The 26,281-nt window shown below is 41.8% G+C and overlaps 1 protein-coding gene across 3 annotated transcripts; it reads right to left on the minus strand.

Moving 5' to 3' along the window:
• On the minus strand, positions 1-26,224 carry mst1rb (macrophage stimulating 1 receptor b). Of its 3 annotated transcripts, none has more exons than XM_085405756.1 (22): positions 26,153-26,224; positions 25,734-25,788; positions 21,946-23,250; positions 12,775-12,951; positions 12,567-12,689; positions 11,490-11,660; positions 11,226-11,386; positions 10,801-10,936; positions 10,573-10,709; positions 10,152-10,331; positions 9,890-9,989; positions 8,447-8,665; positions 8,203-8,349; positions 5,841-5,994; positions 5,576-5,665; positions 5,233-5,448; positions 5,056-5,136; positions 4,682-4,863; positions 4,438-4,547; positions 4,164-4,329; positions 3,876-4,012; positions 1-2,726 (listed from the first exon to the last, which is right to left on the minus strand). In XM_085405756.1, the coding sequence occupies exons 3-22, from the start codon at positions 23,149-23,151 to the stop codon at positions 2,495-2,497; spliced, it is 4,125 nt and encodes a 1,374-aa protein (XP_085261882.1). In that variant the 5' UTR covers positions 23,152-23,250; positions 25,734-25,788; positions 26,153-26,224; the 3' UTR covers positions 1-2,494. The 3 variants fall into 3 exon arrangements, with proteins under 3 accessions (XP_085261882.1, XP_085261881.1, XP_085261884.1); XM_085405755.1 differs by having other exon boundaries at positions 25,734-25,823; XM_085405758.1 differs by lacking the exon at positions 26,153-26,224 and having other exon boundaries at positions 5,233-5,445; positions 25,734-26,122.
• Positions 26,225-26,281: the final 57 nt, after the last annotated feature.

The raw sequence follows: 26,281 nt of genomic DNA on the forward strand, positions 1-26,281 counted from the left end.
GAGTTGTGGTCGATGTTGAAACTTTAAAGTTTGATACAAAATATGCAGAGGAATCATTATACAGCAAAATAATTAAAAGCAACACTGCTGGATATGAGTTACTCTGCTACCCTTTTAGCCCCAAACTGTGTTTTTTATTTAAAGAATCCCTGGACCGGAAGAGCTTTACTTCGTCCAACCTGGCAAAGCTGTTTTGTGTAATTTGTAGCAAGCTAGCTAACATTAAGGCTAACTTAATGACTCTGTAATAAATTAGCTGCTAAAGGACAAACAGTTATGGTTGAAGACAGTGCACTCTCTGTCAGTTATAAGGTTTTGTGGAACAGAACTTGCCGGTAGGTCTTAGAATTAGGTAAATACGACCACAGGTGAACAAGTTTATTAAGATTATGACGTCATTATTCATTAAAAACCAAGCCAAAATATATAAGCAGTGTGTGAAAAAGTAATTACACCCTGTAATTCAGTAGCTTGTAGAGTCATTTTTAGCAACAATAGCCTGAATTGTTTTTGATTTGATGCTGCATCAGTCTCTCACATCATTGTGGAGAGATTTTTGGCCTCTGTTCTTCACAATGCTACTTTAGTTCATTCATTCATGCACACCTCTCTTTAGTCACCACCATAACATTACAATCCGAAGTCTGGACTCGAACACCTCGATGATTCTTTTCTTTTTCACACATTCTGTTGCAGATTTGCTGCATGAACCGGTTTGGGCCAAGCTTTAGCTCTCACACAGATGACCTCACATTTGACTCTACAATACTTTGGTCTACAGAGGAGTTTGTATTCACCTCAATGACTCCAAGGTGTCCACGTCCAGTGACTGTAAAACAAACCCAAATCAGAATCGGAATCAATTCACAAAACTTTATTTAGCCCACAATAGGCAAATCAATTCAACAGTCCAACATTAGAACAGTAAGCAGTGAATAAAAAATAAAAAAACAAATAATCACCCTTCCACCACTGTGCTTGACAGTTGGTATGATGTGTTTGTGCTGATATGCTGCGTTTGGTGTTTGTCAAACATGCTGCAATGCATCATGGCCACACATGTCCACTTTGTCTCATCTAAATCTAAATCTAAAGGACTTTGTTCCAGAAGTCTTGTGGTTTGTTCAGATACAACTTTGCAAACCCAAGCCACGCTGTCATGCTCTTTTTAGAGAGAGGAGCTTTTCTCTTGGCAACCCTTAAACAAGCCACACTCGGTCCTTCTTTTTCTAAATGTACTGACATGAACTTTAATATTTAACATGATAACTGAGGCCTGTAGCTTTCAACTTTACAATTGGGGTGAATTTGATGGGACATCCACTCCTGGGCTGATTGGCAGCTGTCTTAAATGCTTTTCGCTTGTAATGATCTTTCTGACTGTAGAATTATATTTATCTTATAATGATCTTATAACCCTTCCCAGACTGATGGACATCAACATCTTTCTTTCGCATTGGGGTAACAAACGCCTGAATGCGTGAGACCGGCATATTGCCAAAACTTTAGTTTTATTGAGGCGCTCACACTTGCTGATGATCAGTTAATAAAGTGCTTTTATTTAACAGCACCTGGCTGCTGTTTACCCTCTAAATTTCTATGGAAATAGTCAGGGTGTACTTAGTTTTTCACCAACTGCTTCTGCATTTTGGCTTAATTTTGTTAAATAAATAAAGACATGAGATAATATGTCATGTTTTATACTTAATCTGAGACTGGATTTATTTAATTTCAGGACCAGCTGAAGACCAGATTATTTTTATTATGTCCTGATATGTAAAATTGTAGAATCCAAAATGAGTGTACTTTGTTTTTTTTGATGACTGTATTACAATAAAAACATTTTGTTTCTTTGGTTTACTAACCAGCTAGTACGACAAAACTAGCTGGTTAATAGCTGGTTACTACAGTCTAACATATTGTCGGTTACCAGTTTATTTATTGGAAATAAATAAACTTAAGATAAAGCAGTTTTAAGGTTTGAATTTTACTGGTGGTATCTAACATGATGAAGTATGCTTTATTATTTGGATCCATTTGTGGAGGAAGAACATGTGCATCTGCAAAAGCTCTGCGCAGCACCAATCCAGAACTAATGCAGTACCAGCCCCTTAATCCACTGTCAGAAATAAGCACTTGAGCTCCCCTCTCATCAATGCCTCGCTCACCAAAAAGCACACTTTTCTTCTTCAGCGCCCAGCATCTGTGAGCTGTAGTGCCTGCACTTCTGTAGGTGTTCGTAATTTGAAGGTACTTTTTACTTACCTAACGCACTACGATGAAGAATATCTTGCTATCTCTGTCTTTCTTTTTCCTTTGGTTCACAAACCTAAAGCCCACAGTTGGGCCTTCTCACTTTTTCCATTCTGATTCAAATCCACTGAGGTAAAAAACACTGGTGTGATGAGACAGAAGTTTGTTTTTTTCCTTTTTTGTGCACCTGCTATTAGCACCAGAACCAGTTTAAAGTAGGGGGTAAGTAGGGGGAGGTGAATCAAGAAGACATTGAGCTCGAGTCTTCAACGTCTGTGGAGTCATACTCATCAGCGGATTCAGTCAGGGCAGGATAGGGATGAGGCTGGTCAAGGTTGACGTAGGTGACATTCAGACTGATGTAGTGCTCTCCTTCCAGGCCAGACAGTATGGTGGAGACAGCTGACACCAGTGTAGCAAAGCTGGGCCTCAACTCTGGATCCGGGTCCCAGCACTGGAGCATAATGCTATACCTGGGGAAAAAATACAGGCACAATTAATATACTGTATAAGGAATTAGACATTTTCACGTAAAATTTACGAGGCCCTGAAATTTTACAGACTTACAGCAGACTCACACAGAAACACTGTGTATGTGTTAATAGCTGCAGCTGGTTAATCCTCTCCTGATGACAACATGGCATGTAGGAACGATTTTGATTGGCATGCGTGTCATACACTTGTTTTATTGAACCAGGGTTTACAGGGCCGTGAAGCACAACAATTTGAGAAGATGGCATATATTTGTATGCTGAGAGTTGGATAATGAGACAGATAGCTCTCCTGTGTCTGAACACTAAGCATATATCTGTACCCGGCAGCTCATTAGCACAAAGACTAGAGCGAGTGAAACAGCTTGCCAGGCTGTGTACAGCTGTAAGACAATCCAGCGCCTAGGAAGCTCACATAGGCAACCAGATGAGATCCCAGGAGGTTCATGGTTCAAGCTGGCAAAGAATATTTTGAAAATATTTAATTAATGACATGTAAATTTTGTTACATTTGGGTCAAGCCAGATTAGGTTTGTTTCACCATTCCCAGAATTTAGCTTCTTAAAGTGAATGGACCACCAAGAAAGTGATTATATAATTAAAAAGCATTGTTCCTCTGATTCGCTCTGATCTAGGTGGTCCAGGTCCCTTCCATGAGACCTCAGACCACGTTGAATGTGTTGCCAGGCCTCAGTGGACACGGGGCATGCATGGTTACTCTTTAGTTGTTGAGCAAGAGATCGCCATCTAAGCAGTTTATCATTAAAAGGCAAAAGTACGGTCACACTAGAGTGTGTTGGGGGGGGGTTGTCAGTTGTGTGTAAGTGTATCTGCGTGAGTGCGAAACACATAAACATTAACTCCAAGACAGTGTTGCATAACCATGTTAAAATACAAAGTAGTGGAGAATTTACAGGTATCACTCCACTCGAACATCTTGTCATTATTATCTGGACTTTGAGTCATGTTTTTTTTTTTTGTTCTCTTTTACCCTGCAGCTGTTAATTTGTACCAGAACTACTTAAGCATTGGTAGGATCCACATCAACACTTACACAGTGTATTTTTGCAATAACTTTTGGAGTGAATCAGAAATTTGGGGCCATAAAATGACTTCATTCTTACTACTTACAAAGGGTCAGGGCAGTACTGTGGCTGAGGAAGCCTCCTGCCCTTCAGTAAATAGTGCGTTATATCGTATGGGTCCACCTCTGGGTAGGGGCTGGCTCCTCTGGTCAGCATTTCCCACATCAGAACACCAAAGGACCACTGTATCCAAAGACACAAAAAATATACATCAAGTGTCAGCAAATGTGCATAAAACACTCAAATGCAACGTTTTAATGCAAACAGTGTAATGGAAATCAAATCAAATACATTTTAAATGCAACTTTACTGCAGTAAATCTTTATGTGCGTACCACGTCTGACTTGGAGGTAAATTTTTGTGTTTGCAGACTCTCGATGGCCATCCACTTGACAGGCAGTTTAGCCTTCCTGTGGTCCTGAACACTGTAATATTCCTTATCGAAAACATCTCTGGCCATGCCAAAGTCCGCCACCTTCACCGTGTACGACTCATCCAGCCTGAAGAAAGGAAAAGCCAACTGAAGGATTCTCTCGAAACCAAATGCTTTAAGTCTAACAGAGACACTGAAACATTTGCTAAATTCTCTGCATGTCTTGGAAACTCACATGCAGTTGCGTGCAGCGAGATCTCTGTGCACAAACTTCTTCTGGGCCAAATACTCCATCCCCTTGGCAACTTGCAGCCCAAAGCCAATCAGATCCTTTACAGTGGGGTTCTAAAGAAATCCATGAACACACAACAAGACACACCTCATTAAACAAAAGGAAATGATAGTTCATTAGGTATTTAACAGATAGTTCCTCATAAACGAGGTGATGAATTTCCAATATTTTAATATAGTTATCACACCCTCTTCTCGCAGCGTATGAAATGCCGCAAGTCCCCGTGTTTCATGTATGGCAGAACCACAAGAGGGAGCCCTTCCTGTGGCAGGAGGATGCCCAACAGAGAAAGCACGTTGCTGTGATGGAAGCCCTTCATTATGATGCCTTCCTTCAGAAACTGCTCCACCTCTTCCACATCTGTTATTCCTGATGACACACACATGTAAAGATTCTTTTCTGATGGCCTCTGAGAAGACAGTGGAATTACAGAGAGAACCTCTTCTGAAAGGTACTCATAGGACATCACAGATACTCTTAGCACTTTGTTCCACAGCAGAGACACTCGGGTTCTTTCGTAAAACATATAAATCAAACCTCAAGAAGCAGAAATTACTCAACTATTCAAAGACTTGACAGCACAGTGGATTTCTCTGTTGTTGGAGTCTGTGAAGTAGCCGTGATAGACGGTTCCAAAATGACCTGCAACAAAAATGAGACATAATTACAGAGTTGCTTCAAAATATTATATAATGCTTGGCTTCCATAGCAAGTTTTTTCACGTGCACAAGTCCTTACCTTTTCCGATAATCCGATGTTTCTGGACAACAAGCATCTCGGCAGGAATGAGAACATCTTTCACCTCTTCCAGCAGCTCTGGCCTAAAACTGGTGATAGGGATCTTTTCTGTAGGAAGGAGGGGAGTGAGGGTCGGATCTATGCGACCTCCAGCATAGGTCAGGCTGGGGAATGCTACCGGCCCCACCAAGGGGGTGGGAGGACTTAGCGATACTACTAGTAAAAGTTCACAGAGAAAGAAAAAGAGAGGCATGAAGTTATTAAGTTTATGAAGGTGTCTTTGTCAAAGGAAAATCAGCAATAATTAGAGTAAAGAATATTATATATGTGCTTAGATAGCCACCTCTTCTGTAGTCTCCAACAGGTGACATCTCCACATTATTTGTACCACAGCGGTTGGCGCTGTGGGTTAAACGTGACTCTACCATGGAGGCTGAAAAACATTTCACAATAATGTTCAATCATCAACCCTAACAGTGGAACATTTACATCCTATACAAAACCTGAGATGTTCTACTTGAAAGACTTTAGTAATTCATCACACTGACACCCACTAGCAGTTGTATAAACATGACTCGTCAAGGTCCACACATGAAAGCGGCGCTAACCTTTCTTCTTCTTCCTTAAGTGTTTCATGACAACAAAGGCCAGCACCGCCCCGGCAACCAGAGCTGCCAGGATCCCCAAAACGATCCCCACCATGTAATGGTTGCTGACCCTCACCACTGTGCCAACGTTGTGAACCTGTCCGTTGATGGAGATCTAAGAAAATAAAGTCCATAAATCACAAGTTTAGTATTTCTGTAGATCTGGAGCAAACCATTCATTTATGTAAAAGTTTTTGCCTGTCATGGTCCTGGGCCATGTTGGCCCAGTGTTCTTAGTTTTCTTGTATGTTTGTATTTTGTTCCCTATTTAGGCCATGTTTCCTGAGTTGCCCTGTTGTGTTGTTCCCTAAGTGTTTTCCCTTCGTGGCTTTTACCCCCTGTGTGCCCCTCTGTGTATCTGTGAGCCCTCGTCTCTCCTTATGTTTTATTCCATGTTTCCCCTGCCCGTTATGTCTAAGTTCTCCCCGTGCTCTCTCTCTCCCCCCTGTGTGCCCTCTGTGTATTTATGAGCCCTCGTCTCCCTTTGTGGTTGTTCCATGTTTCCCCAGCCCGTTATGTCTGTGTTTTCCCCGTGCTCTCTCTCCTCCTGTCTGAACCTCTGTGTACTTCCTGTTTGACTCTGCCCGTCTCCCGTCAGTGTTATGTTCACCCCGCCCTGTCTCGTTATGGTTATCTGTGTCAGCTGTGTTCCCCGTGTGTTCCCACTTTCCTCGTTAACCCTCTGTGTATTTCTGTCTGCGTCTCCCTCTGTTCGGCGTCGCGTTCTCCCTCATTGTTGTGTGGATTCCCTGTGTCTCCCTACGAGTGTTAGTTTATTGATTCCCAGTTTAGTTGAGTTCTGTATTTCCTATGTTCTGCCTGTCAGCAATAAAGCTGCTTTTGAGTTCATCCCGGTGTTTGTGAATCTTGCGATTGGGTCCTCCTCCCGCCTGCCACACAGCCGATCCATGACATTGCCACATATGCTCGAACCAATGTTAGTTAGTAAAAATCTAATTTTGTATGAGCTCAGCTGTAAAAAAAAAAAAAAATTAATAATAATATTAATTTGTACATTAAATGTTGATTTTATGGTGGATGGCTCAACACTTTAAACAAACAGCATGCATCTCTAATAGATCCATAATTTTTCTATAGTATTCTGTTTATACATTAAAGAGTATCTGCATGCCTGGTGGACAGCAAGGAGGAGGACGCTACTTGGAGATATGGACGCTACTTTTATTTTTAAGAGTCAAAGTGCATCCAAGACAGAAACAGCTGCTGACACAAATACTGCTAACGCTACATCAGCTCAGTACAAGCATCTGCACTCACAGCATGCTAACACAAAGGTATCAAAGACCCCTAAGTGACATCAATATTGAGTGCACACAACCCAGCAGCCAAAGCCTTCTGCAGGTAACAGTAGCTGTGATGAGCATTCAGACATGTAGCATTGTAACTTCTCTTTTATACCTGCACGTGTTTCTGCAGGAGAATCACTCCGATGATCACTTTTAACTTGCCTTGCTTTGTGTAGTGGTCTTTGTTCATGCTTAAAAAAGAAAGCCATCGTGTATGTCGTCATTAAAGTACTGATTTGTGTCAGCGTGTGGAATGCAGCCGAAGGTTAACACTGTTAACCGGTATTTATGTGGCAATGCATTTTAGGTCATGTTACATGAAAGTAACGAGTAGTGTAAGAAATTACTTTCCACGGGGAGTAATTAAATCACGTACTGCATTAGTTTTAAGAAAAGAAGCGAGTAATGTGTGATGCATGAGTTTTTGTTTAGTATTGACCCCAACACTGTATACGACACATTAGTGCAAATTTAAAATGCTGACATTCCAATCCATTGCCTACTTACAGAAAGATAAGTAATATATTACAGTCAACATATTATTTTAATATTAAACTTAGGTTAAATGCTAATAAGCTAAAACTAGCTTATTTTGGACAGTCACTTAATATTTAGTAAGCTAAAAATAGGGTTAGCTTATTCTGAACTTGCAAATTTAGCATGTTCAGGGAATCATGAAATATCACAACTCATTATTCCATGTTGTTAATTTTTGTAATTTCTTTCATTTGAATGTCATAAAAAGCACAGAAACTGGTCTTTTATATAGATATGGGGTCAGAACCCATAGTTAGAATGCCGGAATCAGTATGGTGGAGATGGGATCTGTGTTCATATAAAAAATATTGAATTTATCCAACAGTTACTTGTCTATCCTATCTTGTAGGTACACGAGACAGGACAGACAACTTAGTGACGTACAGTAATGGTTACTAATCAGTGGCACAGACAGTAAAACCTAGGACCCCAAGTTCCATATTGAATCACGTTAATCAATTTATAACCATCTGACCGACCTTCACTGGTAGTCCCTCACTAGGAATGGTCATGTTTTTGGGGATCCTGCAGGTTATCTCATTATCCAGGACTTTAGCACCACAATCAACACCTGCCACCGTCATAATGATGGTCATGCAGGAGCTCACCAGGTTCAGCTTTTGGTGCTAAGAACAGGATCAAAACGTGTGATATTTAAAATTTCCAATATATTCCACACATTTGAATTGATTTAAGTAAGAATGAAGTAACACAACAGCTTACATGTAGTGACACTTCATCAAACCCAGGGTACAAATTTAGAACATGTCCTTCTGTTTCAAAAGGTATGGGCTCGCCGTAGGGGTGATAGGAGAACTCTTTGCTCCACAGGCTTGATGCTCCATCCATATCAAAAGATAGCGATCCTTCCACAGTTTCATCCCTGTGGAAAACAGGGGTCATGCATTCCATCCGTGTGGGTAAAGACTTGCCGAGGCACTCCTGAAACAAAACAGTGTAATAAAATTTTAATGCTTGTTCTATACAGTAAAATATAAGCACATCACCCAGAGAAGCAATAGAGAAACTCTATAATTTAATACACAGCTCAAAAAAATACTAAAAACATATCAGATCTCAAAGGGAGAAAAATCATGTTGGATATTTATAATGACATGGACTGGGTAATGTGTTAGGAATGAAAGGATGTCGCAGCATTTTGTGGGCATAAAAATTATCAGAGTTAAAATACAGAGAGTTGAATTCAAAGATACTCTGAAAAAATGATGCAGCAGAATAGTCCTTTTTGCAAAAGAAATGTCATTGCAGCAACTCAAAATGTTCCTCAGTTGTTTGCGTGGCCCCCACATGCTTTTACGCATGCCTGATAATGTTGTGGAATACTCCTCGGTATCCGGGGGGTATCTCTTTCCAGATCTAGATGAAGCCTGTACAGCCTGAAGTGCAACCTGGTGGCTCTGGATGGACTTGAAATATAATTTCCCGGAGGTGTCCTATTGGGTTTAAGTATGGGCGAGCATGGGGACCAGTTGGTGTCAGTTCCTTCATCCTTTGGAACTGCGTGACCTGGAAACCTTCACTGACTGACCGCTAAACCAGCCATGCTAAACTATGTTACAGGCAGGATTACTTTCTCCAGACCCTTTCATGTTGGTTACATGTTCTCATGTGCTCATGGTGCCGCAGTTCAGCAGTGTCAGGCAGTGAGCACAGAGCACACTGAGGATGTCGGGCCTCGTCAGTCTGTTTCTGAACACCAGTGTCCTGCTGGAGGTCATTTTGTAGTTTTGGCAGATCTCATCCTGTTCCTCCTTGCACAAAGGAGTAGACACTTGTCCTGCTGATTGGTTAAGGCCCTGTCCAAGTCTTCTGGAGAAACTGTCTGGGTCCTGGAATCTCCTCCATGCTCTTGAGACTATGGTAGGAAATACAGCAAATGTATGTGCCGTCCTGTAGGAGTTGGACTACCTGGGCAACCTCTGTAGGGTGCAGGGATCACCTCATTCTACTAGTAGTGACACTGAGCCTACCCAAATGGAAAACAAGTTAAAAAAAAAAAAAACAGTAAGAAAACATGAGAAGGGAAAAATATCAGTGGCCTCCAGCTGTAAAACCATTCCCGTTTTGAATGTTGCCTCATTGGTGCACCTGTTGTTAATTTTTTTGAGCACTGTATATTTACAATGATCGATGATGGAACTGTACCGTTGACACAGATTTCAGGTGGCTCTCATTGGGTTTAAAGCGGATGATTGTGCGGTAAACAGAATCCAGGTTCTCCCCTTCAATGACAATCTTTGAACCTCTGCAACAAAAAGACGTTTAAATTCCATTTTTTAATGAATCTGCCATCTCAGAAAAATGAATAATACACAAAAGTGAAGTGCAAATGCAAAATGGTCCAATCATGCCCTCAAAGTATGTACACACAGCAGCTGTTTTTGTGCTGAGGTTTCTGTGGCATTACCTGTCAAAGCTACAGTCAGGCCGGACGTCTGTTATCTTTGGGTTTTCCTTGTAGTAAAACACCTTTGTTGTGAGAACAGGAGACTTGTCAATGAACACACTCAGAGGAACATCTCTCACCTCTGAGATTTCTTTGGACAAACAAATGATGGAAGACACGTTGCCTTTAGGCGCTGTGACCCTGCAGAGAGACAAAGCTATGTGTGAGTGACACGTCACAACAGACAAACTGGAGCAAATCGAAAGGCTTCATGCTCTAAAATATATTTGTGTAATCATCAAGAACTGGAGCAAAAAATAGTTCACTTGTGAGTCTTTTAACACTTTTCCAAACCAAGACAACTTTACAAGCTCTAAGACAAACACTTGAGAAACCGAGTAAGTGATTGTGCTACAAAGCACGTAAGGTTTTGTATTTGTACCTTTTTATGTCGCAGGCCACATCGTTAAGAGTGACTCTCCTGGTCTTTCCAGCGTCCAAGTGAGGCCCACTCACTGTGATGAGTGTGCCCCCAACACGAGGGCCATAGTTGGGCTGGATTTCTGTGATGTTGGGAACCTGAAGAAGTCAGTTTATTTTGATTTTGTGGTAAAGCAAACCCTCTTCATAGACAAGGAAAAAAGAACTGCAAGATATTAACAAAGGTTACCACAAATGTGAATCCTGGCATTTCTGCCTTCCCTTCAATAGAGTAGCGTCCCTCCACTTTGCCCTCATGCACTTCCACTGTAATGTTGACTGGTTTGAACAGCTCAGTGGCCCCAGAGCGAATCTTACACACCAAGCTGAGTATCAGAAGAAAACACTTGCATTAGACATGTCCAACAAAACTACTAACAATTTAATTTCATGGTGAACTGTCTGACTACAACAGGAAACAAAATTACCTTCGGTGACTTATTTTTGCTGTTTGCAAAGACCGTTATAGAATAATGAGCAAGCATTAATATAAATAGGGCATATCACAGTGCAGCAAAGATATAAAAAAAAAAACTACTGATGGATTTGCTGATAATGGTTATAACACAAAAACCTTGTCCTTGGAACCAAAACAAGCCTTGCAAAGTTACTCACTACGTGTTGTTGCTTTTGGCTGGAATCACAGTGCAGGACGTCTGTCCCAGTCGGATCTGGTGGGTTCTGGAGGTGATAGCAGGCCTCAAAGGCGACTGGAACTCCCACCCAGTCAGCGTTAGCTCTGTTTGACCATCAGGGGGAGCAGTCCGTGGAAAGAACTGTGTTAATAAAAGACAATTATAGTTCACCATTGAAAATGAATGCTGTCATAAGTTGTAGATTTCAGATTCAGAGATTGTGGATTATTAGACTAAATCTCACTCCGGAGATCCCAGGTGGGCAGGACTCGTTTCTCCAGCGATTGTGGCACTCGCTCTCCCACGAGCACACTCCAGAGCACCAGCCACAGCCCATGAATTTTGGGGCAGTCAGGCACATGGCACAAGTCAGGAAGTGTTGACAGCCTGGTCCTCTTTGGGGCACCTGGATCATCTAAAACAGAATAATAACTGTTTTCATCTCACACACTTATTGCTAGGGGGGAAAAAACTCTCCATTTTATTTTTCATATAATGAAACCTATAAGCAGCATAAGAAATGTTCTTTTCAAAACCAAGTATTGATTTCTCACATTAAATATGAAAAGTATTCTGCCTGACATGTTTGTCTGCATTATACCTTGTTTCTTGTATTTAAATACCTGAGTAGATCATCCCTTTCATAGTGTTAGGAGGACACATGTAAAAATCTTAAATGCAGGATTTAAACAAGATGTAAGTGATAATGTAAATGACATAGGTGTGCATAAAATAATGTTTAATCTTCAGTTTTTACACTGGCACTTTGGACACTGCTTGTTTCATAAAACTACTGTAGAATCATTTTATTTGCTCCTTAATAACTGATCCTGTTCATGGAGAGAGACGTGTAAGCTGATACTTGGTCTCATTCAGCAATAGTCTGTTTAAGAGGTCAGCTGGACAGCTCCTAGTGCTGAAACGAGTCTTATCTAGTGTCATCAAAATATTACAAACATGTTCAGAGGAGCGTCATTTTCTAAGGTCACGTGACCAGTTTGATTTAATGATTCGGTTTAAGGCTCTGACAGTCATTTCAAGTTCTTCAATTTTCTAATTACCCACTAATTGATTCTCATGGTCACAAGGGTAACACCATTTAAAAAGTGAAAGACATTCGCTGGCCCTAAGGCAAGAGAACACCCGGGCAGGTGCTCTAGATTGTCACAAAAAGACTGCTAAAATTACCCAGCTCTTTTGTAACTGTGATGTGACCAGATCTCCGTGTCTTTCAATAGTGAGAGCACGATTTACCCACAGAGTCTGCTAAGCTTGGACTGGTATAAGATTGGTATACTGTGCAAAGGGACCGCAGCTGTACCTTGTCTCCAACCACAAAGAGAAGATATTCTGAAGAATGCACAGCAGCAATGGAGGAGACCCTCTGGTTTTCTACCAAGGAGTAATTGGCAAAGATGACAGGGCTGGATCTTGTCAGCACAAGCTGCCAACACAAAATGAAGGGTTGATCATTAGTAGAGGAGCAAGTAAATAAAGACAAATGCTAAAGATGATAAATTATGCTATACCTGAAGCAGGCGTCCGGTCGAGGTACCAATGTGGGCCACGGTCTTGTTCTCTATAGTTGTGACGAGGAGAGATGTGAGCAGGACGTTTGTCATCTTCCTGTTGAACAGGTCCACTCTGTAGTAGGGCTTTGACACCATGGTAGGATGGTCTCTGCATGTGGCATTGTTCTCCATGCTCTAGTACAAAGGTCGTAGACAGCAGAGGGCACAGACAACAGGAAATGGTGAGAGAAAAAGCAGTTCAAGTGCAAGCTGCAGCGAGGCAGTATTGCACAATATGTGGCAACAGGGTATCAACAGGTTGTTTGTCCTTTATGCTGGAAAAAGAGAGTATGATCTTGTGCAGTGTTGTGCTGTCAATGTGTTTCAGGCTATAGACATAAAAAATTGTTTATACTGAGCATTAAAATGATCACTTATTCTTGATATATCATATTACGTTGTGTTCAGCAGCTGATCAGCAGTCATTTAGGTTTAACTGTAGAAGAAGTTTAGTAAGTATACCCTGAGGTGTCTGTGAAGGTTCTCAGTCATCCAGGTCATCGTAGTCAAAGGAGCTTGCAAAGAAAAGCGTCTGGACTTCTTTAAGTTACTTGAAGACGTTTCACCTCTCATCCGAGAAGCTTCTTCAGTTCTAAGGTCAAATGGTGGAGAGTCCCAGATATAAACCTAGTGGGAGTAACCCCCCACAGAGGGACAACAGGACCCCCTGATGATCCTCTAATCGCCTGAGCCAAGGTGTGAAACTGGGTGTGGGTCCCAATCAGCCAGAGTTTCGGGTGAGCTCATTGTGAAACCTGGCCCCACCTTATCAAGCGAATTCCTGAGATCAGATGGCCCAGGATGTGAGTGGGCGTTAAGGCGTCTGGGAAGAGATCTCAAAACTGGATTATAGATGGCAGAGAGTTGGTGTCGTAAACCCCCGCCTCTGTTCAAAGATGGTCGCTCACAGTGGACATAGATGGCTTCTTTCACTCCTCTTTCAAACCATCTGTCCTCTCTGTCCAAAATGTGAACATTGGCATCCTCGAAAGAGTGTCCTTTATCCTTAAGATGCAGGTGGACTGCTGAGTCTTGTCCTGTGGAGGTGGCTCTTCTGTGTTGTGCCATGCGCTTGTGAAGTGGCTGTTTGGTCTCTCCAATGTAGAGGTCTGAGCATTCCTCGCTGCACTGTACAGCATACCACATTGTTAAGTCTGTGTTTTGGCGTTTTGTCTTTCGGGTGAACCAGTTTTTGTCTGAGCGTGTTGCTGGGTCTGAAATGCACCGGGATGTCATGCTTGGAGAAAACTCTCCTGAGTTTTTCTGATACACCGGCTACATAGGGGATGACAATGTTGTTGCATCTGTCTTTCTTATCCTCCATTCAGGAGGAGGAGTGTGTGTTTTTGGAAGCAAGGTGTGAAATTTCCTGCGTTGTCTTCTAGTTCACCAGGGAAGACACCAAGGACAACTGTTTGCCTTTCCTGGACTGCGCTGTGCACATTGAGGAGAACGGCAACCTCAACATCGAAGTTTACCGGAAGCCCACACACACGGACCAGTACCTCCTTTTTGACTCCCATCACCCTCTGGAACACAAACTTGGAGTAATTAGGACCCTACACCACCGGGCAGAACATGTTCCCTCTAAGCCTGAAGGAAAAAAGAAGGAACACACACATGTAAAGGAAGCACTCAAAACGTGCGGCTATCCTAAATGGGCGTTCTTAAAGTCAGCAAAGAGGCACAGAAAAGAAGACCAGACACCAGCGAGGGAGGATAAGAAGGACAGACGCAACAACATTGTCATCCCCTATGTAGCCGGTGTATCAGAAAAACTCAGGAGAGTTTTCTCCAAGCATGACATCCTGGTGCATTTCAGACCCAGCAACACGCTCAGACAAAAACTGATTCACCCGAAAGACAAAACGCCAAAACACAAACTTAACAATGTGGTGTATGCTGTACAGTGCAGCGAGGAATGCTCAGACCTCTACATTGGAGAGACCAAACAGCCACTTCACAAGCACATGGCACAACACAGAAGAGCCACCTCCACAGGACAAGACTCAGCAGTCCACCTGCATCTTAAGGATAAAGGACACTCTTTCGAGGATGCCAAAGTTCACATTTTGGACAGAGAGGACAGATGGTTTGAAAGAGGAGTGAAAGAAGCCATCTATGTCCACTGTGAGCGACCATCTTTGAACAGAGGCGGGGGTTTACGACACCAACTCTCTGCCATCTATAATCCAGTTTTGAGATCCCTTCCCAGACGCCTTAACGCCCACTCACATCCTGGGCCATCTGATCTCAGGAATTCGCATGATAAGGTGGGGCCAGGTTTCACAATGAACTCACCCGAAACTCTGGCTGATTGGGACCCACACCCAGTTTCACACCTTGGCTCAGGCGATTAGAGGATCATCAGGGGGTCCTTTTGTCCCTCTGTGGGGGGTTACTCCCACTAGGTTTATATCTGGGACTCTCCACCATTTGACCTTAGAACTGAAGAAGCTTCTCGGATGAGAGGTGAAACGTCTTCAAGTAACTTAAAGAAGTCCAGACGCTTTTCTTTGCAAGCTCCTTTGACTATACCCTGAGGTATATTTTCTAACTCAAATTACTGTATTTGCAGGGATATGTTTAACTTAAAAGGCAGCATGAAACAAATCCATCTCTCTGTACAATTCCTTGATCTAAAAACACAAGTGCACACTGCAGTAATTGTATACCCTTAATATCTGCACATCCTCTATAGAGAAATAACAAAGTCAGTATGATAAGAGGGGTACTTTAACTTGTTCGTTACTGTTCTTACTGTCTTGGGGCAACTTTGACCACATAACGTCCTCTGGGATTAATAAAGTATTTCAATTCTGATTCTTTATGATAACTGAGCAGAGTCTGAGAATGTCTGATCTAATGTATGCTGTGTGATGAAAGTTGGTCCTTGAGAATAAACTATTAAGGGGGGCTTGCATTTGGACAAATCTGTTAAAGTCACTGTTTAATGGGAAATGTAATCAAATCTACACCATCAATCACATATAAAGGTTTTTTGATGTAAACAAGAACACAGCCATTATAGTATGTTAAGGAAGATTTATTAGCTGTCCGACCGCATGGGAGCATTGTTTGTTTTACATGCCTTGAGCAGTTCCATATTATTAGATTGTAATATTTGATCTCTGGAAAATGTACAGTTGTGGTTCGACAGACTGAGCTGCTTTCTTGTGAGATAAGTTGAGCTCGTCACCGGGGTGACAAAGAGAAACAAAGTATCTGGCACACCAGAAGCCCGAGGTGAATCGGTTGTGATAATATGATTATTTAATAATCTAAAGGCCTTTGATAGATGTTTATGCCTTGCATTACTGACAGGAGGATTGCCCTGGAGCTGTAGATACAGAGCAGGGAGCATCACAGTTTGATTTAAGGGAGTATTCTACCAAGGAACAAGAAGCACTATGAGAACACAAACCTCCACCAAGGCAGCTCACTGAGCAGCATTTACTTGTAATGGAATAGTATTGTCTTTCGTGAATATTCATTTTGTTTTCTTTGTTCTATATACTTTAAAAAGTTTTTTTTTTTTTGTATTTTTTTATTTAACATTTATTTAACCAGGAAGATCGAATTGAGATTAAAAACCTCTTTTTCAAGGGAGACCTGGCCAAGTTTGTAGTGCAGTAAAAACAAGTGCAAAGTTGGTCCTGTTAAAACCCATTTTAATATACTTGACTTAATTTTAATGACACTTTTTGGGTGTAGAGCACATGTGGCATGCATTTTGTTTTTAGTAAAATTTATTTTTGTCATGGTCTCTGTGTCTTTGTTGAGTTACTCTCGTCAGTACAGCCCCGATAAACCCTGTTTCTCGTGTGACTACAGGGATTATGCTAACCGCAGTTCTCTTGTGCTTAGGTTCTCGGACTTGTCCGTACCCCCGATCTGTTTCCCTGGTGGTGTGGCGTAGAATGGAGTAAGAGTGAGTGTGTAGAAAACAAATACGAGAGGAGCGAGTGAGCGGAGTGTGCTGGATTCAGAAGAGTGCCGAAGACAAACTGGGAAGGAGCGAATGAGCGGAGCGTGTTTTGAACTTTCTCCCCATTTCCCCCTGGACCGCTGCATATCCCTGCCCTGTACACTGTCTATACTTTCATGTGGTGTTTCGTAAATACATTTACGATTGCTATTCTAGTTCAGCTGGTCTGCGCCTGAGTCCAGTTTCGCCTGTGTTACAATTTTAATGTTTTGCAATAAATATCAAGTGAAAAACATGTTTTGATCATAAGTGTTTTCAAAAGAAAAAATGCCAATTCTGGAATATTATGACCTGTTATTATAATTTACATAACATTCATAATAAAATAATGTGATATTTAGAATCCCTATACATCACTGCCTATATGTCGTCAATACAAACAATGTCAGTAAGAATGTCAGTAAGTCATTGAGTTGACCTTGAAGAGCTTAGTGAATGTAGGGAAATTTTTATGGATTGTTAACATGAGCCCACTCTGCACCCCTGCAAAGCTTTAATGGAATTTATTTAAAACCTTCCAAGCTGTCGTGTTTACAGACAGGCTTGAATTTGCCATATTTTTCTAGTCAATGTCCAATCGTAGTGTGAAGTCTCCTCCAGTTAACTGAAGCCTGACATTAGTGGCCTAGTGCCACTGGAGGCCATATATGTCTTTGTGTCACATTTCCTCTGTTTTTTTCCCCTCATCACTGATATACGTTGATCCAAGTTTCATCTGTCCAAAACCTGCTTTTCCAGGAGATACGTGCTGTTTTAGGTATGTGTTAATGTCTGATCTGGCCACTCTGAGACAGATCACTGGTTTAAACCCTGTGGTGAACCTCTGATAATGATATGCTTACCTCCTGGAGTTGTCCTAACTTGAATATTGTGAACAGGTTTTTCTTTACCTTGGAAAGGATTCTGCAGCGATCCACCTCTAATGTCTTCGGTAAACCTTCTGTCTTCGGTAAGGTCCTTTTTATGTGTTATTTTTTTCACCAAATGTGCCACAGTTTCCTTTCCTGCTATCTCTCTGACAGATTTGGTTTGTTTTTGAATCCTAAAAATGACTTGTTTCAGTTGATGAAACAAATGAAATGTCTTTACCTTGAAGATTAAATTTGTTCACATTCAAATCCCACCCTTAAGTGAACCCATCCAGTTACATTTGAGACCATGCTAATATGTACCAGTGCAAAGAATGGCAGTAATTTCTATGTGGTTAATCCAATATACTTGTTCAGCTGCTTAGATCAGACCATAATAATCATATAACTATATCTCAATTATGTTGTGATATACAGATAAACTAAAATTGAGTCAGTGTCTAAAAATATATGGACTGTATGTAACCTTAGAGCTTAAGAAAAAAACAAAAACAGCACTGCTATTGCCTGAAGTCATCCACCTCCTAATCCCAGAGGAGTATAAAACAGTGGGTATGAATTGCTTTCCTAAAGCCTAACTCTCCGTTACAGCTACTCTAAATACAAATCATAAATACAAATATAAAACTAATTAAACTGAAAAGCTGTAAAAATAAAAACTGTAAGCCAGAATATTATCAAACATTTTAAGTCTAAAACAATAGTGCATTTGTCATCACAGAAATAGCTTAATAATTCAGTGACATAGTAACAAGCCAAATGAATGAATCATGAATCAATGTTATTGGAATTCCACGTGAAAGACCAATTCAAAGTGGTGTACACGTGAGAAGTGGAACGAAAATCATACATGATTCCAAACATTTTCTACAAATAAATAACTGCAAAGTGGGGTGTGCGTAATTATTCAGCCCCCTTTGGTCTGACTGCAGTCAGTTGCCCATAGACATTGCCTGATGAGTGCTAATGACTAGATAGAGTGCACCTGTGTGTAATCTAATGTCAGTACAAATACAGCTGCTCTGTGACGGCCTCAGAGGTTGTCTAAGCGAATATTGGGAGCAACAACACCATGAAGTCCAAAGAACACACCAGACAGGTCAGGGATAAAGTTATTGAGAAATTTAAAGCAGGCTTAGACTACAAAAAGATTTCCCAAGCCTTGAACATCCCACGGAGCACTGTTCAAATGATTATTCAGAAATGGAAGGAATATGGCACAACTGTAAACCTACCAAGACAAGGCCGTCCATCTAAACTCACAGGCCGAACAAGGAGAGCGCTGATCAGAAATGCAGCCAAGAGGCCCATGGTGACTCTGGACAAGCTGCAGAGATCTACAGCTCAGGTGGGGGAATCTGTCCATAGGACAACTATTAGTCGTGCACTGCACAAAGTTGGTCTTTATAGAAGAATGGCAAGAAGAAAGCCATTGTTAACAGAAAACCATAAGAAGTCCCATTTGCAGTTTGCCACAAGCCATGTGGGGGACACAGCAAACATGTGGAAGAAGGTGCTCTGGTCAGATGAGACCAAAATGGAACTTTTTGGACAAAATGCAAAACGCTATGTGTGGCGGAAAACTAACACTGCACATCACTCTGAACACACCATCCCCACTGTCAAATATGGTGGTGGCAGCAGCATGCTCTGGTCAGAGTTGATGGGAAGATGGATGGAGCCAAATACAGGGCAATCTTTGAAGAAAACCTCTTGGAGTCTGCAAAAGACTTGAGACTGGGGCGGAGGTTCACCTTCCAGCAGGACAACGACCCTAAACATAAAGCCAGGGCAGCAATGGAATGGTTTAAAACAAAACATATCCATGTGTTAGAATGGCCCAGTCAAAGTCCAGATCTAAATCCAATCGAGAATCTGTGGCAAGATCTAAAAACTGCTGTTCACAAACGCTGTCCATCTAATCTGACTGAGCTGGAGCTGTTTTGCAAAGAAGAATGGGCAAGGATTTATGTCTCTAGATGTGCAAAGCTGGTAGAGACAAACCCTAAAAGACTGGCAGCTGTAATTGCAGCAAAAGGTGGTTCTACAAAGTATTGACTCAGGGGGCTGAATAATTACGCACACCCCACTTTGCAGTTATTTATTTGTAAAAAATGTCTGGAATCGTGTATGATTTTCGTTCCACTTCTCACGTGTACACCACTTTGTGTTGGTCTTTCACGTGGAATTCCAATAACATTGATTCATGTTTGTGGCTGTAATGTGACAAAATGTGGAAAAGGTCACGGGGGCAGAATACTTTTGCAAGCCACTGTATTAAACACAGATGATGTTTTGGCAGCAGTTTTGGCATATATTGGTCTGCTGTGAAGTGGAAGAACCAAGGTTTCAGTCTATTGGACAGTCCCGCTGTCACGTTACTCAATATTCAGACCAGCAGCCAAAAGCAACAACAGAAGATCCATTACAGGAACACTTCATTAGTCCAACCAAAAAGTGTTCCTCCAAAGGCAGAGGAAGGGGCAACATAACTCGAGTTCTGCCAAACTTTATGAAATCACTTTCTCCTGAAGTGCCATCATCTGGGATAACCAGCAGCTGAAATCATACTAATTATACAGCTTTACAATATCACAGCAACATTACAGTAATAGCAACCAGTCCTTGTGGGAATACTCATAGTTTCTCAAACTGGAATTTACTTAAAGTAACTGTGGTATCAGATGTCTTACCACAGCTCCCACTACCCAAAACCTACCCCAAAAGACAAAACTGAATAATTTAACACAAAAAAATATGAGAAATATGCATGGGATCTGGGAATAAACAGGCGTTTTCCCACGAGAAACCAGCAGCAACATATTCTAAGACCTTTAAAATCAGACATCCTAACGCACACGCATCGCCTGAAAAGGCCACTGACTAAAGTCACACAAAAAGGGAACGGGGCAAACCTTTCCAGTCCCTTCTTGAGAGCATTCAGCCTATAGAAAAAAAAACTGACCCTCACTCCCACTTGGCTGCCATCCAGGTCCTTCTGGATAATGATGAGTGTAGTAAGACTTTTTCCATATTTATTAGCGATCCAAAAAGCTTTCTGCATCCCTGTTTTCTCTGACTTAACAGTGGCTGCCAACTGACTTCCGATGCAAAAGCTTCTCACATTCCTAATATGACTAAAATGGAAACCTTAATATTGCTTCACAGAAACCACAAAATTTTCCTTTTCATTGGTGTCTCATCTAGAGGAGGTGATACATGATGAATAAAGGATCATTTCTGGCTAAAGAGGAAAATAGATTCAACTGAATGACCATAAAAATTCATACAAAAAGGGTGAATACAATAGACTGTATATAAAAGATGGTCATACCACCCAGACCTCTCCCATTGGTTTTGTACTGTGTGTAATGAAGCCAGAAGTAGCCAGACGTAGGAAAAGCTGGCCAAATATGCCGAGAATCCCAGCTGTGCACAAAACAGCCAAGCAATGATGCATTCAAGAACAACCAGATGCTCTGAAATTTCCAGTGTTTGTTTTCCTAGCTGCACTGTCTCTAAATATCTCTCAAAACCATCTCAAAAAATGTGCTCCATTGACGAGTGTCTGATGTAAAAGCTGCAAATAAACCCCAAATCTTCATCCAGCAAACCTCTCGCCTTTGAGTGGAAAATCCCTGCTCCATATAAGATGCGTGTGACCTAGCCAGAAACCCAGGGAGATTTGCCTCGTCAGTGACGCTTTGGTGACAACACTGTGTGGTTGTGTCTGATCAACATTTTCTTGTAAACCTAGTGAAGGTTTTGTCAGAAATCTCATTGTTTACAGATGTGGTATAAGTGTGTATTTATCTAAGTTTTATTTGTCACTAAACCACAATGATTCAAAGACATCTTCATGACATCTTCAAGTTAAATATTCATAGAAAAGATGGAAGGAGGAACTATCAGTTCTGGCCAAAACCATTTTTGGTACCAGGCTGTAAAGGGGCTTTTTAATTTAGGGTTTAACATGGGAGTCTTTTAGGGATTGATTCACTTTTGGAGCCTGCCACTACAAGACAAACAGTTTTTGGCTTCCTGTGATGGATTCATTTTCAGCACCAAGGCTGGATGAAGATGAGAGACATATTGTGCAAGAGTTTTATCGAGCCACCTTTGTTAGTCCATAAATTATCCAAGTTCAGATAATTTTCTGCTCATCTTATCGCGACATACTTTCCTTTTTGCCAGCTCAGACCAAGCAACTGTAGCATTTAGAAGAAGAAGTAGCATTTTCATAGTTGTGTATTTGCAGACTGATGCGCTCACCTCATGTGGACAGCTCTCACAGGGTTGGAAATGGCAGAGCCCTCTAGAGAGCTGCTCAGGTCCAGACTCACAGCAGTCATCCACCCCATCAGCAATTGCCTTGTTCACATTGTCCATGGGGAAGGCGCACAGGGCAGAGTCATGCTCTGTGACTCCGTTGTCGTCGGTGACAGCAAAAACACCATACAGGATGTCATCCTCCTCCTCCGCTCCTAACTCCTCTGCCAGCTCCCTGCCTGCTTTGCCAAAATGGGCTGCTTGGACCACGTTGTACACAATATCCTTATAAGGTTCACTGGCTACGTTCCTCCTCCTGCGCTTTGGTTCAAAGCGACACTCCAAGATCAACTCGCGATACCGCTTCATTTCCCATTCGTTCCTCGGGAGACGTCCCAGACGAGTCTGAAAAGGCGACGATTCCTGATCCGGGCTCTCTCTCTGGACTGAAAGGAAGTACACAAACTCCTGAGTGAAGAAGCTGTAGACATATTCAATATGGTATGTCTTTCGCAGGCTGGGAAGGACAGTCAGACCACGCACATCACTGAAGAAACCATCTTCTGTGGCCAGTGGTCGACGAACTGATAAAGACTTCCTGCCGTAACGCTGAGTGACACTGTCATTAACACTGGCCGCGACAAAAAAATAGACAGTCTGACCCTCCTCCACCATTGTGACTTTCGTACCAAGAGGGCTAGCCACACAGTCAGGACAGTTAGCAGCAGAGTTTGAGCCCTTTCTGAACAAACACTTTGAAAGAGAGGGTGGCTCTCCATTTGGGTTCAGCTGGTGGAAATAGCATACGCCGTACTGAGAACTTCCACAAGAATATAAATACATAAAGAGTGTATCCAACAGCAACACCTGATTGTCTGTGTCCTCTGGAAAGTTGTGATTCTTGTCAATCTCACACAAATTGCATATGTGACACTCTGAGCCCCCCACTGGCCCAGTGCGGAGCTCCCACACCTTCTCCAGGCTTCTGTTGACAGCTTCGATCACATTCTTAGAGGCCACGTACACTTCTTGGTAAAATGAGTTGTTGACTATGTTTTGGATGGGACCCCCAGCTTGGAAGAAAGGCATTGTGTACACAACAGAGAAGTTGACAGGGCTGGGGGCCAATGACGCACAGTTGGCCAGGGCAAAGGCCAGCACAGTCTGGAACCAGACGCATGCCCACCACTGTCCGGCCCAGTGGACCATCTCCAGTCCGGGTTCCAGGGGCCCAAAGGCACAGGCGATGTGTCGCTACCTCCAGGTCTGCTGCTGAGTCAAAACCATCCTTAAACCACCCAGTGACACCTGATAAAACAAAAAGAGTAAAATAACTCATTAAACTGATAAGAAATCATGAGCTGCAACTCAAGAATGACTAAAGCTTTGATATTTCCTTGCTTGAGAGTTAAATAACAAAGATGCCATTTTAATGAGTTAGATGATCCAGGAAAGCTTTGCATAAAGATGTGAAAGTGAAAAGGGGATCTTGGCTGACTTGACTGCTTTCTCCTGCTTTAAGCTAAATGTCCTCTAGGACCAACATTATACTGAACGGACATGTATAAGTATTAGACAGATCTTCTCATCTAGCTCAGGCCAAGAAATCAAGTGAGCATATAACTAGCAGTACTTACATTACCTTCATTCAAGGCTTTTAAATGCATATCGCCTATTTCTTATCTAAGGTTCCTTTGGCAGGAATGGATTTTGTTTAAAGAACCACCTTTTGAACAAACAAAGAGCCACAATCCCGTTTGTATGAAGAGGTAAAAGCTGACAGAAGTGAGATGTGTCTGAAAGCTGTTTACTAAAACTGCTGTAAGACCATAAAATGATAAGCAGTAGCCTGTTGTTTCATGTTGTCATGATAAATTATGCCTCCTATGGGATTTGCTACTAATGAAAGTGAAAATCAATATAACAGTATTTTATTATGTTTTGCGTGGAACCCTAAAAGACCCGAGGTAACAATCATGATCACCATCTTGTCTGGTCCTGATAATAAAAGCACATGTGGTCATAAAAATAAAAGCTTTCTCTGACTCACCACAGACACTGACAGGAAATGTTTAGATCATCAGACACAGAGTTGTGGTGGTAGAAGATGTGGATGTAACTATTTTTACTGGGGCTTTGTACATAAGCCATTCATATCTGTCTGGTCATGTTTACTCTGGTTAATCACAGGCAGAGTTTTTCAAATGAATCATCTTCTTTTATGCAAGGGAGTTGGTGGTAACAAGCCAAGATAATGACTTTTGCTCAACATGAACCAACCAAATTTAGCAAATCTACATTTTTCCATTGCTCATCCAGCCCAAGCTCTACGTAGCGTCCGAGCCCTGTCTTCATCGTGAACATACATAAGTGGGTGGATCATTAACTGGACATACGCCATGACTGTTTTCTGGCCTGGCCTCTCAATTATTCATTCCTGTTACAACCACTACGTGCCTTTCAGGGGGAAAAGATGGCCACGGACTGATGGTCGTCAGACGTTGTGTAGCCTTTAAAACTACCAGGTGAGGGCAAAACTGCTCTTCGGCTCGTGTCAGAGAATTTAATCCATTTTGAACATTATATTTAACAGCGTCAGAAACGGCAGTGTGAGCCAACTGATTTTAAGCACAAAGCACTTGTTTTTGCTAAAAGCAGTCGTATGGAAAAGTTCAGAGTCTCAGGTCTTTGCATCAATAATTCATTGAACCCCGCTGATGCTGTTGTTACATTTTAACATTTGCAGCTCCTTGTAAAGCTGAGGTTAAGGTCTGGGGACATGAGTACACATAGTAATGGCACTGATTGACTTTCTCCGGGTTCATGGTTAATAAAGCAAACGGCTGAAACAGAGTTTCCATTCACTTTGCTATTTTCAGGCCAATCAAGGCTTCATCAGTGAACCGGCATGAGTTGCCAGTAAAGCACCTTGCTCACTGGCACTTCGGCGTCCTAATCAAGAGTAGAAGATCGAAGACCTCTCTTAGAATAATCAATGCACAGATATCCAGGGGGATTTGCAGAGTTGAGCTGCTGTTCGAACAATCAATAGTGAACACATATTGAACCTGAAGGACTCATTGACTGAGAAGAAGGAAATAAATTCCAAGGCAATACAGACTCACTAGAAATATCCAGTTTAAGGAGAAACTGCGTCTGCATTTCTTTGTTTTGAAAATATCTTTATTTCTACTGTGTGATTTTATACAAAACAAGTGAGATTAGAAATCAGTCCAATTATGAGTATCTTAACACAGAACAGCATAATTTCTTTTCGCCCTGTGCTCATCTGCCCTCTTCAGTTGATCGCTTGTATTTATGGGTTTGTTGTTGTTGTTGGGTTGGTGAAGTTTCTCCTTTTACTTTGTCTCCATATTCGGTTACAATCTGCGTTTACTTCTTTGAATCACTCCAGTGTAACAGAGTGCACACTGGCTCCAGTCCACAGGTTAAAGATGTTATTTTCATTCCAAAACCCGAGTTTAGATAACGCAACACTGAGTTTATATTTCACAACCCCCACAATAAATATTAATCGCAAATAGCTTGCTTTTTATAAACAATTATAAATGGATGACACCGGAAACCCTTCCTTGCATTATAAGTGCTGTGAGAGATAATATAAAGAATGCCGGTGCTGTAAGTCAAACTTTGGATCATAAACACAAGCTATTCTTTTTAAAGTCCTCTTCTAGCATTGCCTGTGCTCTGAAGGCTAGTTGGTTTCTGTTTTGTATCTAAACATCAGAGCAGACGCTGCTGAAGGAAAGAAGGAAAGATGAAAAGCTTACCTGTGCAGGTCAGTCACAGTCTTGAGGGAAGCAGCCACTGCCAGCTCTGCGCCTACTGTAAAACAGCGCGCGGGGGAAGGCGGGTTTTTCCTCAGGTAGAGTTAATATCACACGATTAGCTTAACACACAAACATATATATATATTTTTATTTTTTTTTTAATATAAGCCCTTCTGTATTCGTTAGCGCCCGCTTCGTATTTAACTTTAACTCCCGGTTTGAATCGGTCCTCTGTACCTCAGCTGTGTCCTCGCTCCTCCCCTCACAGCTCCACACTGACACACACCAGCAGCACGAACAGAAGCCAATTAGCCCAGCGTCTATAGGTGGCCTCAGTCACTTTTTAATGCCATAAACGTTTCCTCCTTATCCCCCCCCCCACCACTGCCCTGCCTGTTTCACAGCACCATAAAACTTACTCCTTTTGTTGTGCAAGTGTGCTCCGCGTTTGTGAGACGGAAGTGCTGCTGCTACTGCCATCTACGAAGTGCCTACAGTGTGAGGGGAAAAGAATGACACATCAGCTTGCAGGTCGTTTCTTTATTTAC

The sequence above is a fragment of the Rhamphochromis longiceps genome, linkage group LG5, assembly GCF_057381845.1.
Source record: "Rhamphochromis longiceps isolate RC_006_pf linkage group LG5, R_longiceps_female_GT1.1, whole genome shotgun sequence".
Classification (NCBI taxonomy): Eukaryota; Metazoa; Chordata; class Actinopteri; order Cichliformes; family Cichlidae; genus Rhamphochromis; species Rhamphochromis longiceps.